This window comes from Callospermophilus lateralis, chromosome 2 (assembly GCF_048772815.1).
Source record: "Callospermophilus lateralis isolate mCalLat2 chromosome 2, mCalLat2.hap1, whole genome shotgun sequence".
NCBI lineage: Eukaryota > Metazoa > Chordata > Mammalia > Rodentia > Sciuridae > Callospermophilus > Callospermophilus lateralis.
In genome coordinates, this window is record NC_135306.1 from 140,567,564 (window position 1) to 140,585,590 (window position 18,027).

An 18,027-nucleotide genomic window follows, 5' to 3' on the forward strand; every position below is an offset into this window, starting at 1 on the left:
TTCTCAAAGAATCAGCTTTTGCTTTCAATTAATTTTTTTTTTCCATTCTGGTTTTTAGCAGTGTCTCTTTAATCTTCACACTTTGGCTCCATTCACTTTTTTTTTTTTTTCTGGTTTGATTAGGGTGGAAGCTAAAGTCATTATTTTGAGATCTTGTTTTTAAATATAGGTGTGCAATGATACATATATTCCCTTAATTATTGCTCTAAGAGCATTGAAAAAAAGTTGCTAGGTTATGGTCTGTTTTCATTTAGATCAAAATACATTCTAATTTCATTTTGATTTCTTCTTTGACTAGTGAGTTATTTAGAGTTGTGTTATTTTATTTCAAACCATTTTGAGAATTTCCAGAGATTGTTCTGTTACTGATTTCTAGCTTAATTTCATTGTGGTCCAAGAATATACTTCCTCTGACGTGAATCCTTTAAATTTATTAAAGTTTTATTTACAGCTCTGAATATGTTCTGTCTTGGTAAATGCTACACAAAGACTTGCCGCTGTTATGTCAAGTACTCTATAAAGGTGCATTTGCATAGTTGATTGTCAATTTTGTGAAAGTCTTCTATATCTTTCCAGATTTTCTGACTGTGTATTTCAAAAGGGTACTGATGTCTCTCAATATACTAATGGGTTTCTCTAACACTCTTTGTTGCCTGGTCACTCTAGAAAATCAACTCTACTTTTTTCACAAAAAGTACTCTGGGTTGCTACCAGATTACCCCTCCATGATGTGGCCTGGAAGTATAAGACTGTAGGTCAGAAAATCACAAGGCACAGCTTGTTTGTTTCCTTTTTCTTAGAGTTGATTGTTTCTTATTGTCTTGTGTCCATTTTTGAAATACACTCTTTCATAAGTCTCATCCTGTTTTCATAGTTATTTTAGGTGCTAGAATAAATCTAGGCCCTTTACTTCATTTTTGCCAAAAGTGCAATTGCCATGAAGTTATATTTAAATAAATCACCCACAAAAACTATTTAAATACAGACTTTTCTGTATATGGCACTACCCATGGGGTAGGCATCACGAAGCGTGCAATCCAAGTTAAAGCATACTTAGATGCGATAAACAGGTAGCCTAACACAAGACACTGTGCTAACAGGAAGAAAACAAACAATTTTTAGGCCCCCAAGATAAATGCACATTGAATTGAAAATAAACAGGTTTTTAAATATTTATCTCAGTATTCTCTCTTTCTAGTACAGTTCTTTGCACATAGAAGGCCTCAATGAATATTTGTTAAACAGAGTGAATTTGAACAAAGTCAAATATTTGATCAGAAAAATGTTTGATTCATGGTGGACGCCACTTGAATTTTTTAAAAAAATATTCATATTTTTTTTTATTTTTAGTTGTAGATGGACACAATAACTTCATTGATTGATTTATTTATCTTCATTGATTGATTTATTTATTTTTATGTGGCGCTAAGGATTGAACTCAGTACCTCACATGTGATAGGCAAGCATTCTACTACTGAACTATCACTCCAGCCTCCCCTTGAATTTTGAAGTAAGAAGTTTTAGAACTTATAAATTCAATTGCACATGAACACAAAATATGTAATATATCTTAATAACAAAGTAAGTATTGTTATCGAAATGATAAGGTCACTAAAGCCTCCAAAAGCATATCAGTGTCCCTAAATTTTAAAGATATAGAGAATAAAAATATGAAATTTGTTCTTCAAAAGGTTTAAGGAAAGTCTCACCCAATTTCTGATTGATATTTGGTTAAAGTTTTTTGTTTTTGTTTTTAAAGACTGGATAGCATTCAGGAGTAGGAAGCTACTAGTTTTTATTAAAGAATAGCCTTGGCTATTCTTTAATAGAGTATTAATCTGGACGTTTATTAGTTTACAGACTTTTTCTTGGCACCATGTTCTTTAACCAACCATTAATAGTCTCTTTCCCACTCTGTGCCTTTGGTCTACCTTTTATTTTTGTGGAGCTTCCCCTACCTATCTTTCTCTGTCCAAATTCTAGCCAACTTCAAGCTTTAGTAAAGTGCTACATCTTCCTTGATGCTACCCTGACTTCCCTATGGATGAAATTTCTCCTATTGTTTGTGATTATTTTATGCTATCTCCTTAATGGCACCTATAATTTTGATTTGTCTTTTTATTATTTGTGTTCATTTTATTATCCCCTCTTTAGGCTGTAAGTTCCTTAAAGGTAGATCAACATCTTCTATATTCACTTGCTCATAGAAATATCAAAAAGTATACCAAATGTAAGATGCTTCATAGGTTTGTCAAATTAGTGAATAAGCAAATGAATGCATGATTCAAAGAGCATCTTTCATGTTGACTTTTTATACACAGACTGTGAATTCTGTACTCTTTTTCCAAACAGTAAGGGAAAAAGGACCAGTTAGGAGATGCTTCTTAAATTAATGAATGAGAGGAACTGATGGTGGAAAAAGCCACAAGCACAACAAAAGACCCAGAAATTTGGGGATTATTTGCTCAAGGAATTCAGAAAGGATTGGCTGAAATTCTGGAAGATGACTTAAGAAACAACTTTTATATTCCTCAGAAATTCAGTACATTTACTAGGGAAAGAATATTTTCGGGAAGCTGTGGGCTGGCTGGCCAACAGTGCACCAAGAAGCAGCATGTGGCTAGGGCAGATGGGAGCATATAAGGGCAGGAATGAGGCAGAGGAGGAACTGTGGGTGTGAGCTGAACAGAACACCATGAATGAAAAAAGAGAAAGTTGGTTGAATTGATATTGAAAAACAAACTGTGTAATGACAGTAGCCTTATGGTGTATATGCAGGAAATACAAAGGAAAAACAATCTCCCTGAAAATCAGCTCAGGTAGAAATTCTGAAAGACCATCTCTACTTTCAATTCCTTCAATTCAAACTTTAAAAGTAATGTTGATATCAGCCTTTGAGAATCTCACACTATAAGGTCATAATTATGAACTAATCTACCACAGCCAGGGTAAAAATGCATAAACACTAGGTAACACAAATCATGCAGCTCTTGCCAAAATAATACAGCACTTATGTTATTTAGCTATTTTCTACAAATTGTGCTTTGTTTTGTACTACTTGAACTTTCTAGGTCAATTAAATGCACAACTAACTCATTATGCTTTTTATTTGCCTCTTAACTTTTGTAATGGATGAATAAATATAGTCTTTGGTTGTGAAACTAGCCCTGAGAATATGGATTCCTTTGGAACTTCTTCCAAGATGCCTTACTTTTACCTCAGCAGTCCCATAGAGATTGTTAGGGCAGGTGGAACTTCACCTCCTTGTGTGGGCTGCTATTTTCAGTGGAGTGTCCACTGAAGTGATGTCTGTGTATTGTATATGTGAAATCTATATAGAACAAGAAGTAAACATGACTTTTCCCAGCACATAAGTAACACAAAGTCTTCTAACTACTCTTAAATTCTAAGATACACAATTTGCTGTATTTTATATTCATAAAACCTTCTCCTGACTAATCTTCGGGGACAATCTTCAATAAACAACCAGCAGTATAATATAGGCAATAATACTCTGTAGGTAAAGAATATATCACATTTCTATCTTAACTAACCAGAGAGGAGAATTGGAGATATTAAATGATTCTGTGAGCATGCATGTATTTCTCACATAGCAGACAAGGATAGGCACCTGCTGACATACATAATGTGTGTATGTAATCCATTCCTTTCCATTTTACTACTTTTATAAGCTATTCAAATTCTACCTCCATGGCCTGCCACCCAAATCTTCTGGTAGAAATATTTTTTCACATCTTTCTCCCTCCTACTCCTTTCCCCCCACACACTTATGGTATGTGCAGTTTCGCCAGACCCGTATGAAGACAGGGGAACACTGATGGGATTGCTTTTCACAAGTGTGGGAATGAAAATCCTTCCCAATGAAAACATCTGTCTCTGTTCAAGTCATGCCCAGTTATCCCCCAAAAGAAATGTTCTGATTAACTTTTTTTTTAAGCCTTAAGATAGCAGTTTGTGTAGCAGATCTAATTAAGAAGTTTATGTAACAGATCTGCAGGTTTTTTTTTTTTTTTTCATTCTTCAACTGGGTTCTTTGAGCTCAGTTTGAGTATTACCAGCTTTCGATATGCAACGGCCAAGTGCTTCCCGGGCTGAGAATTATCAGCTCTTGTGGGATACTATTGCCTCCTTAAAACAATGTGAAGAAGCTATGCAACATGCATTCATTCCGGTAAGGAAATTTCTTTTTTATTTTCTTAGGGATTCTTTGATGTGTTTCTCTTTTATTCTCCTTGTTTTATCTGTAGAGAAACACACATATTCTATACATTTAAAGATGCTGTGTTCTTGTAGTTCTTGTTTAGGATAAATATATGTCTGTTTTTGTTTATTGTATGTGGAATCTGAATTCTTAGTATGACCAAACTGATGAAGGGAAAAGAATTAAGAGTGGTCCAAACGCATTCTTCCCACTAAAGATAGTGGTTTCTAATAGTAACATATACTAAAGAATGAGCATGGTATTACCATTCTCATATTATTTTAAAAATAACCTGCAACATGTATTTCCTTGTTGGTTCCTCCAAAACTACTTGGGATTGTTTGATATATAGATTTAGAGGTGATTAATTAGCTTTAAATTGTTTGCGTCTGCCAATTTGAGTAAAATTTCCTAAAGCATTTCTTGAAAAGTTTGAGTCTTTACCAAAGTGGTGTTACAATAGAGATTTGTAAACATCTGATAGACTGTGTAAACATATAAAATGAATTATTAAGTGAATCTGTATTATGTTTCATATTGTAGAACTGATGTTTGGTCTGTAGTCTATCCAACTAGAAGGACCAGGATAGCTATATTTGGTAGGCTGAGCTAAGGTAAATAGGACTTGGAAGAAGAGTATTAAAATATTTGACTCTTTTAATTTAATCTATTTTGACTGATTGAAGTAACCAATTAGGAATGAGAGAACAGTCTTAAAAACTAATGACTGCTAAAACTTATTCTGAACCTCTTCAAGAAAAGCATTATTTCTGACATAGAAAATCAAGGGATATGTTTCTGTCAACAGTTGGAATGCGTGAATCTTCTTTAAAGTTCAAGTTATTTCAAGTGTCTCCAATTAGAAGTCATCATATTTTTCTCTGCAACTTGGGAATCACCTAAATGTTTCAAAGACTACTATATTTAAAGTTCTTCCAACAGAACCACTATGTTCTAATCAGATCTCCAAATTGATCTTGACTATTAAAAGCATAAAACATAATTTTTCAGGAGTCTAAAAAAACAATGGTTGGAAGCCCTCTAAATTATGTAGTTACAATAATTCTGTTTTGAGTTGGAAGTGAATGTGTATAGTTCCTGTCTCCTGTCTTTATCAAATTCCTATTTCTTTGTGTTATCAAGAAAAGTAGGATACTCTGTGTGAAGCACAAGCATCTGCTCTTTCCTGAGCCTTCTCTGGCCAGGCTTAATTACTTTCTCCCTTCTTAGTTCCTTGTATGCACTTCTGACTTATTATCTAATTTTTTTTCAGTGTTTTCTTCTCTGTCTTATCCAATTACTTATAACTTCTTGGACAGAGGTGAAAAGGAAAGCTGTAGAAAGGAACTATTTTTTTTTTTTTAGTTTTTTCTTACTTCCCATCTTGAACTCTTTGATTATAGAAGTTCTTCTATTCCCAGAGCCTGACACACACACACAAAAGAGACCTTGATGAGCATGGGGGGAATGCCTGAATCAACTAAGTGTAGTCTCCAATTCCAGCATTTCCAGTTAAGTCATGGTATTTTCCAATGCCAGTTTTGCTTTTACTGACCTCATAAAATTATTTCTATTTAAATTCATATAGAAAAAAACACTATGCAGTGGGCTTGTATTGTGGACAATGATCTGTTAATATATGGGTTAGACCCTCATGAGAACAGATAACCTAAGAGTCAACTCTCCTAGTCCTAGTCCACAGGCTATTCTTTTTTCCATTCTAGTACAAGTTCCCAGTTCCCCTACTGTATTCATACACATAAGCATACCCAAGGCACAGGTATCATTACGGTTTGAACACTCTAAATGTTTTTTCAGAAGATATTGGAAGTTTTGTAATGTTTCAAAACTTCTCTAATATCTTCCATATCTCATTTATATATATATAATTTTATGAAGACTTCTTAAATAAAATCTAGCCATTAGTAAAATATGATCAGTTGAAGATAATAATTAAGCCTCAATTTATTTTTGAGAGCATATATAATTTAGATTTCAGAGAAAAAGATTATATTCCCTACCTTATGCAGTTGTAACACAATGTTACATATTTCAAACACCCACACACATACATATATATGACATTTGTACTGAATGTCATCCATTGTTTATGCTATCTTAGTAAATCCTACTGTGCTGATTCTATCATGTTAAAGAAATGACAATCTATATAGCTCAGTTAATGAAAATGAGTAATGATCTACTTGATCTTAGGAAATCTGACCTGAAAAGTACCTGCTCTTCTATGCATTGATGTGAGTGTGGATTCCTAATACATCATTTGAAAGCTGAACCACCTAAGTGGTCTGGACATCTCTCTCACACACAGTAAGCTATAGAGCACAAATGGCTCTTCAGTCACTGTGGCTCTGTGCATTAATAAAAAGCCTGACACAAGATCCACAGGCATGATATAATAATACAGACTAAAAGTCATATTATACAATAAACTTAAAGTGTATGGACACCTGGCTAATGATGTCCTAAACAGTCTGCAGAGAAGAAAGAAACCAAACTAGGAAATCCTTCAAAGTTTTGAGGTTTGATCTCACAAAACAGAGCATGCCATATGCTGATGAGATGGAAATTAAAACTAAAGTGCCAAGCAGGTTTATCTGCTGGACCCAAGAACAGGTTTTCCCCTATATTTTAGCCTTAAGTGTTGACTGCTGTAAGCTCCTAAATGTTTATTGAAATCATGATTTATACAAAGCTCTCTCCTGAAGTCCTATAAGTTGGTTCCATCATTGTAGCCATTATAGCATCTTTGTAGATAATCAGTATCTTTGGGTATCAGGCAAATCAAGAGCTTTGGTCTTTCACAACTGATTAGATGGTCTTGTAAAAACAGTCCCTTAATAACTGGTTCTTTTCATAAAGACTTACCTGTGTTTTCATTCATTTATTAGTTAATTCAATTCATTCATATTTTATGGAATCCCCTGCTATTTGCCAGCCTAGGCCGAAGATAAGTTGTGCACCCACTACTAGCTACTATGTGGCACTATCACTTGGTAAGTAGGCTGTATTGCTCCTTGACCAATGGTGCTGCATTCTTACTGCAGTATACAAACTTTGTTTTCCTTATGTTGTTGCTGGACTCTGGGCTTCTGTCAATCAAAGAATAGTTGTGATAATATTCATTCACCCATCTCAAAAAAAATCTATTTGACTCTAGTGTGAATGTCTTGCAGCTTGCTGATCACTGAGAGAAATAACAATAATAATAACAATCAGGAAGATCCCTGATTGATTTTTGTCCTTAAGAATTTTCAAATGAACACACAAATCACTCTACTCTCAGATATAAAATATACTAAGTTCCCTTGAATTACCACAAGAACTTGTTTCATGGAAGGGTATCTCATCTGGGTTTTGAAGGTTAACTAGAATTTTGACTGACAGTGATGATGGAGATAGTGGACACTTCAAGTGGAGTAAAAATGTAGTCCATTTTCCATGTGTTCATCCATTCAACCAATCCTTAGTAAATACTTTCTAAGTGCCAGAAACTATGATATGCCTGGACATACAAAAAGAAGTAGAAGTTCAGACTGTATCCTGGCACATTTACATTCTAGTGGGAAAGCCAGACATTAAATAAGCAGTTACATATATCTCTATCTCAGACTTTACTATCCTACGTGAGTTGTTTATTATATTCCTCACCATTGCAATTCAATATTGCACATATACATACACAGATGCATATTTGTTATAAGAATAATATAACAACAGTAGATATTTTTCAAAACCATTATAAACAAAAGATTCTTTTCAAACTATTTTATTGTCTTAAAATACAAGTTCAGATGGGTGTGGTGGTGCATGCCTGTGATCCCAGCAGCTTGGAAGGCTGAGGCAGCAGGATCAAAAGTTCAAGGCCAGCCTGAGCAACTTAGAGGCCCTAATAAACTATCAAGACTCTGTCTCTAAATAAAGAAAAAGGGGGTGGGCTGAGGATGTGGCTTAGTGGTGAAACACCCCTGGGTTCAATCCTTGGTAACAAAGCAAACAAGCAAACAAACAAAAATATGTTTTCCAGCAAACAGGACATTCTGTGTGCTCTACACTGGGCAGATAATAGGATATAAAAATTCTAATGTATGTTCTAATGTATTTTGCATATATTGTCTCAATTTTGTCAACAATTTTCTGATGTATGTACTATCATCTCCATTTTACAAACAAATTTCAAAGAGGAAAAATTCCTCCTTTAGTTACATAGCTAATAAATGGCCTTGAACTTAGTATCAAACCCAAATTCTCTTTTCTTATCCAGTTCACTACAATAAAAAGATAACCATTGAATCCAACATCTGTAGCCTAGTATAATAGGAGTAGTAATTAAGGGATGCAAAAAAAAAAAAATCACAGTAAGGGCAGCAAGGAGATCCATCTGCATTTAGTAGGGTGGAAGGATGATCCAGGAAGACTGGGGGAGAAAAGTCCTGAGTCACTCTTAAAATAAGGATTTCAGTGAAGTGAGAGAGAATGAATTAGCCTGTTCAAAGGTACTAAAGGCATAAAAGAGCAATGTGGAATGAGGGCAAGTCACCAAGCTTCCCCAAGTTCTGATCTACATCTTTGAGCATTAGAGAAGCAAGGTCAGGAATAAGGAAGACGAGAGGTGGACCATTCATTTGAGGTCAGGAATATGGCAGGTAAATTACAAAAAGAACACTGAATAATTCAGGCCCACAGACTAAGGTACTGGACTCTTGGGAAGAAATTTTTTTTTTTTTTGGTGCCAGAGATTGAACTCAGGAGGCTCAGGGGCTTTTGACCACTGAGTCACATCCTCAGCCCTATTTTGTATTTTATTTAAAGACACGGTGTCACTGAGTTGCTTAGCACCTCACTTTTGCACTTTTGCTGAGGCTGGCTTTGAATTTGTAATCCTTCTACCTCAGCCTCCCAAGCCGCTGGGATTACAGGTGTACACCATTAGAACTGGCCTGGAAGAAAATCTTGAATTGGAGAAAACGATGACTTTCAGAAAATTGACAGCATTATCCTGCTGCACATAGCCTGGCCCACAGCTTGACAATTATAGTGCCAAGAACTGAGGATGAATGCACAGATAGAAAGAAAGAAAGGCATTTTAAAAGAGAAAAGGGCAGGAGAAACCACATGGTTTGGAAGGAAGAACCGAGTAAAATAAGCCTGAAAAGAAGTAAGAAGTCTGGACTGTGGCTTCCTGGGTCCTTAAAAACTTTTTTTTCTTAGTTTCAGTCCCTTAAGTGGCCTACCCTGATATGCTTCCTATCTTTTTAGTCTACATAATAAATTTCAAATATTTTTAAGCTAGTACAAGTGGCTTAATGTTCCTGCAACCAGGATGTATGCATCCTGCTGATGACGAGTGGCACAGTGATAAGATACAGACCCCAAAGGAAGGACAGAACAGAGCTACAGAGACAACATGCCAATCAGCCGAGAGCACTGGGATTCTGTTGTGGGGTTCCATCCTTCAAGACTTAACTCACATCCCCTTCTGCAAAACTCCCCTCATGCCTGGCAACTACATGATAAACCTCCCTCATTACTTCCACCCTGGTTAGCACCCATTCATGAAAAATGAGTAGATGATCTGTTTACAAACTGTATCAATCTTAATCCTTTCAGTGTCCATACAAAAGGCCTATTATCATCATCTCCATTTTAGGGGATCAGTGAGATCAGGTACCTTGTTTGAAATCATACAGCTGATAAGACCTACATAGAATCCTGGCATTCTAACCCTCCTCCTATTTGCCTTTCTCCCTCATACCTACCATGCTCCCTTGCCCCTATTTCTCCTATGTAGTTATTCTGCTCTGTATTATAAGCATTTGGCAGGCTTCTCTCATTTCCACAGAACACTGTAAACTCCTTATAGGGCAGGATCATGTGCTTTTTCTATTTTCTGCAGTGCCAAGTACAGTGACTTAAACATGTTTGATAAATGAACCTGTATGAACTTAAGAATGAGAGAACTTGGGCAGTAATAAGATGATAATGAGAGAAATAATCCTTCTTGTCTCAAATACCTCCTTAAGATTCTTCTCCCCAGCTCCACCCTTACTTTTACCAACTCTGCTTTTGGTTCCTGGATGTCTGCTTTGAACCATCAGAAACTTAGGTCAGCCCTAAATAGATTTGTTCAGTGATGACTGTGGGTCCCAGTTCATGGTGTTCCAAGTGTGTTTTGTCCTTTCCGGATTCTAAATATTACTTGACTCATCATCCTCAATCATGTTGGATTCATTTCTCTATTTCATTCCCCTTAACCTCACTTTGAATTTCTGTCTAGTACCATCCCAAATTTTAGCCTATTTCCTTCTGAAGAATATGAACAAGGCTATTAATGGAATTCCTATTAGTGAAGAAATAAAGATGAAACTTAATCTATGGAGACGTTCAATTTAAGGGGGGGAAAAACACTACCCTAGAAGTGACCTGGATAATTCCAACAACCTGAGACTGCACAGATACCTGGAGCTGGCTGGTAAAAAGGAATAGAACTGTCACTTTTGTTTTTAAACAAAAATGCGAAAGCCTGCTATTTTTTCTCCCTTGTAGAGTTTGCATTTTCATAGACTGCTGGTCTCATACACATCTGGAGTTTACAATAAACTAACACCAAGTGCAGAATGCTTTCCTTGTATCCCGGGATTGTATATTATGTAATGTTTTTGTTTGTTCATCAAAATGGAGTATTAGAACAGATATATTTTTTGTTACAATAGAGGAAAATCCATGTTCCACCATTCCTACCCTCTCACCTGCCCTAGAAATTGCAAAAATAGGACTCCCAAACTTATTTTCTGCAGAATTGGGAAATAATTGTTCAGAGTTAATAGTGGTCTTCCTCCAAAAATCATACACACGTTAAACTCTCAAAGCTTTTATTGAGTTATTACTAAATATATCATACTCTTTAGCTTCATTTAGATATTTTTAATTGGCATGAAGATAACTTAAGAACAATGGGATTTCTAATTTTTATCTTGTGTAGAGACCAAAAAATGTGCTATACATGTGTTTGCTATTGCCTCTGTTAGTGCAGAAATCTACCACTAACACTATTACCTATCTACCCTATATTTATCTTTCTTGTTATGATTTTCAAAGCAGAATATATGTGATTATTTCTCATTACAATTTTGCAAGACAGGCTGGACAGGTTTTCCAATATTCTTCATAGTATATGTGTGAAAGTTCAAGTTCATAAAGTGATCAGGATCCGTAAACAAGACAAGCTAGTAAGAGAGAATCTCAAGTCTCATATACCTTGTGCTCTGAGTGAGAATTTCTTCTAAAAGAAAAGGAGTCTGATCCTTGCTCTACCTTGTTAGCTTACCCAAGTTACTCAAATTCTCTGAGCCTCAATTTCATCCTACAAAAAAACTAAATACTATAAAAATGTTCCTAGAGTTGTTTACAGTTTAGTAAGACGTCAGTTAAATCCCCAATATAGTAACAAGTAGTAGTGGTGGTGGTGGTTGTTATTATGATTGTTATTAAATTTGTTAATTTTTAAATATTAACTCAAAAGTATACTTTTATAAATTTCATCATGTGTTTGTATATGATCCCATGTGCTTCTCAAAGCAGCACATGAAATAAATATTTATAATCTTCATTTTTATGTATAAATAAAAATTTTCAGAGAGAATAAATAAACTAAGATCATCATAGAAGTAATAATCAGTGTGAAATTGTGGTCAGATGATTAAAAATATTCTAAGTATTATTGTCTTTTTATGACATTTGAAATTAAATTAGTATTAAAATCATGAAGTATGTAATCTATTTATAGTTGGGTATAACCTTAGAGGTAATATATAGAGTTAAGTGGCCTGAACAGATTCTACAAGGCTATAGTATTTCCTGGAAGCTTCTTCTGCTGACTTTAAGTGCAGGGCTAGGAGCTCCTCATCCTATAAAAAGCATATGATTCAAGAATTCCTATCAATTTAGTGTGGACAAGGAGGATTCATGAAATGTATATTTGCAAATATTGAATTCATAAAGAAATTACCTCCTTTTCAGTTGTTTGGAAAAAAAATTCTTGGTGACACAAAAGAAGGTTCCAGTGTGCATATGAAGTTGCAATTCCAGTGGACAAAGTGGGTGAGAGTACAGAGGAGAGGGACCTCAGCCTGGGAATCCTTATTGCCCCCAATTTGTGACAGAGAACCTGTGCACCAGAGAACAACCTCCTGTCTGCCTTCTTTCTCTGTTCATTTCCTTTGCTGTTCCCCTGTCTCTCCTCTACCCACAGGAACAAACACTGTTCCTTCAACTTTACCCTGAAACACATTGGTGGAGCACTATGCCAGGGATGGTGGAAGCTAAATGAAACCAGCAGGACCTTGCTTTACAAACTGACAATAAGAAGCCATCATAAAACAGAGAAACCAAAAGTTATATACTCAATGCCACTCTGGGTAGCTAAGACAGCTGTGGGGCCAGGAACTGGTTGGCATTTTAGACCCAGAGATTTGTAGGCTCTTGGCTTGTAGAACAAAGAGATTATTGCTATTTGATGACAATATACAAGCACATCTGCAGACTGTGTTTTCAGCACCAGCAAATGCCAACAATATTTAGCAAACCTTTGTTTTTCTAGTCACCTCTCCTGTTTATCTGTTCTTTCTCCATGGTCTCCCTTCTTGAAAATGATTCCAAATAGAACATTAATTTTGAATAAAAAATGGAGTTGGGGTGATAGTGAGACTGTTAGACATCAGAATTTTAAATAAGTAGAACTAAAATGTTCTATACCCTGTTCTTCTTTCAACCCAGCCTAAAGTGTCATCTTTCACAAGCAAGTCTTAGAACATTTTATAGATCCATCATAGATAAATAGATCTATTATCAATCAATAATGTTTACACAATAAACAAACTCATAATTCTTCTTGGTGTCTTTTAACATTTCCTCTCACTCAAAAAAAATGTATTCTAGACATGAAATATTTTTGGTGTTCTCTGTGACTTCACCAATGTTTCGATCTTCAGAATATGACTTAACATCAAATTATGGTTAGTAGGAGGAAAAATGAAGGCAGGGAGAATTTTTCTTTTCTGGAGTTAAGGCTTACAAAATGTGGAGAAAAACAAGGATGTGAGAGCTTGGTGATAATTCTATGTTTCATGTTAAATCTTTTTGACTCTCTAATATAGAAGAGAAGTGCTGATTATATGGTCATGAGGCCAGAAAGTTAACTGGCTAATAAGGAAAAATGTAGACTATGAACATAAAGCAAGAGAATCATAAATGGATTTTTGAGCTGCTTAATCTAAAGCATGCGAGACCCCATCATTCAGCTAATTCATTAGAAACCAATTTATGCCATGATCCTCATCTAATTTAATTTTTGTCTTTTATTTCTTCGTGTCTGTCTTGCCATCATCTCTTCTAAATTTCTCTGTCTGGATGATAAAAGCAAGAAAGTTATTTTCCTGAAAGAAGAGTTGTACAGCATGCCCGCCTTCATTTTCTCCAATATTTCCCAGCAGGGTAAAATTTACAATGAGTAAAATCAAATATTTGATGAGACATGAACTTTTAGAGGTTATCCACTTCACTCTTCATTTCTCAAATGTAGAAGTAAATTGGTGTGTGTGTTGGGGGGGGGGCGTGTCATTAAATTACCATTATACCCCGGTTACTGAACTGGTGGATCTATAGTCTTGTCAGTCTTGCCATCTTTTTCCTAAGGATACAATTTCATGATTGAGTGTAGTAACTTGCAGGGAGATTGTGCCTGATTTTTAATAGCCATAAAGGAACTTACCTGGGATGTCAGGTAGATTCCATTACAACTAACTTAATATATTATTTTCATATCATAATACATGGTTATAGAATATAATATAAAAGTTGCATTCATTTTTAAGATAAACATGAGACTTCAAATAAATGTCCAGTTTGTAGTGGGTCTTTGGGGATATACCTTCACATTCATCTGGAAAGTTTTAAAAATGCTATAGTTGGCATTTTAATTTTTTTGTGGTTTTGAGTCCTTAGCTTTTCCACAAATTCCATGGTTCCTCTCATCTATCCATTCTCTTGAACCAGGGAATAGTAACTCAGGGCAGATAACACTGCCAGCATCTGCCTTCTTTGTTCCACACAGTCTTGTGATAAGATAAGAATATGGATTTGGAACCAAGATGAGTGAACTTCAATTCCACTAATCATTAGTCTAATGATCTTAGGCAAGTTGTGTTAACAGTTCCAAGCCTCATTTTTCTCATCTATAAAATGAGCTTATTTGAAGTTTATGATTCATAGGGTTGTAGTGAGGAATAAAAGTTACTGGGAATAAAGTACCTCTATTTGGTTAGTTTTTCCTTAACTTACATTCTATAGTTTAGAATTTCATGTCTTTGGTGCTTGACAAGGTCCAGAGACCCCACATGGACACCACCCAACAGTGGCATCTATACATAAAGGAGTATTACGTAGCACTAGTCACCAAAAGGAAGCAGGTATTGCCTCTGTCTTCCCATTTCAGTAATTCTCAAATCTCAAGGCTTACTCATGTATCTTCTCTGTTATTGCTGTGCTTCTAGTTTCGTGGGTCTAAAAATCAACTAACAGTCACCTTTGGTATGCATTTCATTTGCCAAGCACTGTTAGAATATAGGTAGGGGTATCTGGTAAGGAAATGAAGTGAGACAAGGGCCCTACTCTCAAAAATATCACAGTTTCATCAAGGAGATATAAATATAACACATAGACTGGTTAGCCATTAGCACCATGTTCATTAGGAATGTCAGGGATTGGTGCTTTTACAGAACTTATTTAATAGGTATAATTCAGTGTGAGCTGAAATGAGGTCTGGGGTGTGTGTGGAATGCATAGATTGAGTCCTAGATTGATGAGTGGGACAAATTTATGGGGAGCTAAGACATTAGATTGCCCTAGTGGGATAAATACTTTGGTCTAGGTTGAAAAGTGTGGGAATTACAACTGATTCAAGTTGGAAAAAAAGGAAGAAATAATAGCAAAGACATTGTTGTAGGCACCAACAGGTGTGTGTTGAGAGTAGTAAACTCCTGGCCCAATGGAAGAAAAGGAGAAGAGGAAAGTAAGCCAAACACTAATCATTTACAGATCATTCATTATATGAAAGGACCTGATTCACATATTACTGAAGAAACGGAAACCTACCTTAGCCTAAAGAACCAAGTTATTGTAGCTTGCTCAGAATAGTGGTACCTAAATCTGGACAATACAACTGCTAAGAGTATAGCTGTTGGTAGCTTAGCGACAGGGAACAGACGGTAACCACATGGATCTTTCCAGGAATAGCACCACATGGAGTGAATCAGTGAATTAAGTAGATATGTTTATGTGGCATGGGACACATTGACTAACCACATCTGAGATTTGAAATAATGGCTCCACTTTTCATGGGATCTTCAGAGAGTATTTGCATAAAGAAAGTAGTTAGATTTATAAGAGCTCAGTGTGAATCAGTGGGATTTGAATTATCATGGCTTAACGTTGAAAAAGAGAGAGTTTAAAATTCAAAAGCCCTGGAGTTGAAACCCAGATTCTCTTCCCTCTAGATGTCTCACTTTGGTAAATTCACTGAATCTCTGAGCCTCTGTTTATCTATGGACAAGGGAAATCATACCAATCTCTCTAGGGTTATGTAAGGAATAAAAAATAAAATTCAAGTAAAAAATTATTTACCTAGCACACAGTGAGTATTTAGTCAATTTTAGTTTCCTTTCTTCTTCCTGTAGATATTAAATGATCAAACGTGTATGAACACTATTTAAAAATTATAAAGCATAATACTGATGCTTAAAATAATTATCAATTTGGGTTTCAAGATTGATCTGCAGACCTGGTTTTGATGAGTTGTTTATTTTAGCTGTATATACTAAGGGCAAGGAAGAACATGACAAGGGTGAAAGATGGAAGTCTAAAGAGTCTTCAAAAGTAACAGTTCAAGCAATTTCAATCTCTTGATCCAAGTGGGACTGATTCTAGAGAAAACTTAGAAAGAACACTGGTTTTTGCTTTTTTGTCTCTTCTTTCTTTCTTTCTTTCTTTCTGTGTCTCATCCTCCAGGATGTCCTGTTTTGTTTTGTTTTGGTTTGCCTTTTTCTTTCTTTTTTTTTGCATTTTTAATTGATTTTTTTTACTGGTTGTTCAAAACATTACAAAGCTCATGATATATCATCTTTCATACATTTGACTCAATGGGTTATGAACTCCCATTTTTACCCCAAATATAAATTGCAGAATCACATCGGTTACACACTCACGTTTTTACATAATGGCATATTAGTGACTGTTGTATTCTGCTACCTTTCCTATCCCCTACTATCCCCCTACCCCTCCCCTCCCATCTTTCCTCTCTACCTCATCTGCTGTTGTTCAATTCTCTCCCTTGTTTCCCCCCCCTTTCCCCTCACAACCTCTTATATTTGTGAAATATAAGAGGAAAGCAGTATGGAGATTCCTGGGAAAGCTGGGAATGGATCCACCATTTGACCCAGCTATCGCCCTTCTCGGACTATTCCCTGAGGATCTTAAAAGAGCATACTATAGGGATACTGCCACATCAATGATCATAGCAGCACAATTCACAATAGCTTGACTGTGGAACCAACCTAGATGCCCTTCAATAGATGAATGGATAAAAAAATGTGGCATCTATACACAATGGAGTATTACGTAGCACTAAAAAATGACAAAATCATAGAATTTGCAGGGAAATGAATGGCATTAGAACAGATTATGCTAAGCGAAGCTAGCCAATCCTTAAAAAACAAATGCCAAATGTCTTCTTTGATATAAAGAGAGCAACTAAGAACAGAACAGGGAGGAAGAGCATGAGGAAAAGATTAACATTAAACAAAGACGAGTGGGGGGAGAGAAAGGGAGAGAGAAGGGAAAGCATATGGAAATGGTAGGAGACCCTCAATGTTACACAAAATTACATTTAATTGATTTTTTAAAAGATAAATGATAGCGGAATGCATTACAATTCTTATTACATATATACAGCACAAGTTTTCATATCTCTGGTTGTATATAAAGTATGTTGACACCAATTCATGTCTTCATACATGTACTCTGGATAATGATGTCTATCACATTCCACCATCCTTGCTAACCCCCTGCCCTCTCCCATCTCCTCCCACCCCTCTGCCCTATCTAGAGTTCATCTCTTCCTCCCATGCTCCCCCTCCCTACCCCACTACGTATCAGCCTCCCTATATCAGAGAAAACATTCAGCATTTATTTTTTGGGGGGATTGGCATTTTCACTTAGCATTAGCTTCTCCAACGCCATTCATTGTTTTGCTTTTTTCTGAACTGGGTAAAAAGAGATGACCAACTCAGCCTAAGGTCTTTAAGATGTCATGCGTTTCCTGCAAAATATTAGAATATGTCATATCCTAGAGGAGGATCACATAGTGATAGGAACACTTTATTTCACATTGGTTGAATATTAATGGTGGGTTTTCAGGGATCAGGAAGAGAATCTGGAGACTTAGGAAATTGTAATGGGTACAAGAAGTATATGTTGTGTAGTGCGTAAAGATATGCACTTTGCAGCCAGACAGATGTCATTCTTGGCCTGTTATTACCAGCTAAACTTTAGAAAAGTTACTGAACATTAATTTTCATATCTGTATAGTAAGGATAGTATTGATTTCACTATTATGAGAGTTTGGGCAAGCAGAGTTGAATTGAGCTCAAGAAAAACACAAATCTGCTTGTCTTTCTTGCTATTTTCTGAGCTAGGCTGGCTCTAAGGTAGGTAGGGAACAATTGGTGCATTTT

At 35.8% G+C, this 18,027-nt stretch overlaps 1 protein-coding gene across 11 annotated transcripts in view; it reads left to right on the top strand.

Annotated features, from left to right (window-relative positions):
- Dlg2 (discs large MAGUK scaffold protein 2) overlaps positions 1-18,027 on the top strand; it is a 1,165,863-nt gene that overhangs the window by 433,778 nt on the left and 714,058 nt on the right. For 4 of the 11 annotated variants that reach the window (XM_076843914.2, XM_076843916.2, XM_076843918.2 and 1 more), the window contains exon 1: positions 4,088-4,192. The exons of the other annotated variants lie outside the window; for them this stretch is intronic. In XM_076843914.2, coding sequence (XP_076700029.1) covers positions 4,088-4,192 — 105 coding nt within the window. Of the gene's footprint in view, positions 1-4,087; positions 4,193-18,027 lie in introns of those variants that run through there. 11 annotated transcript variants of the gene reach the window in all.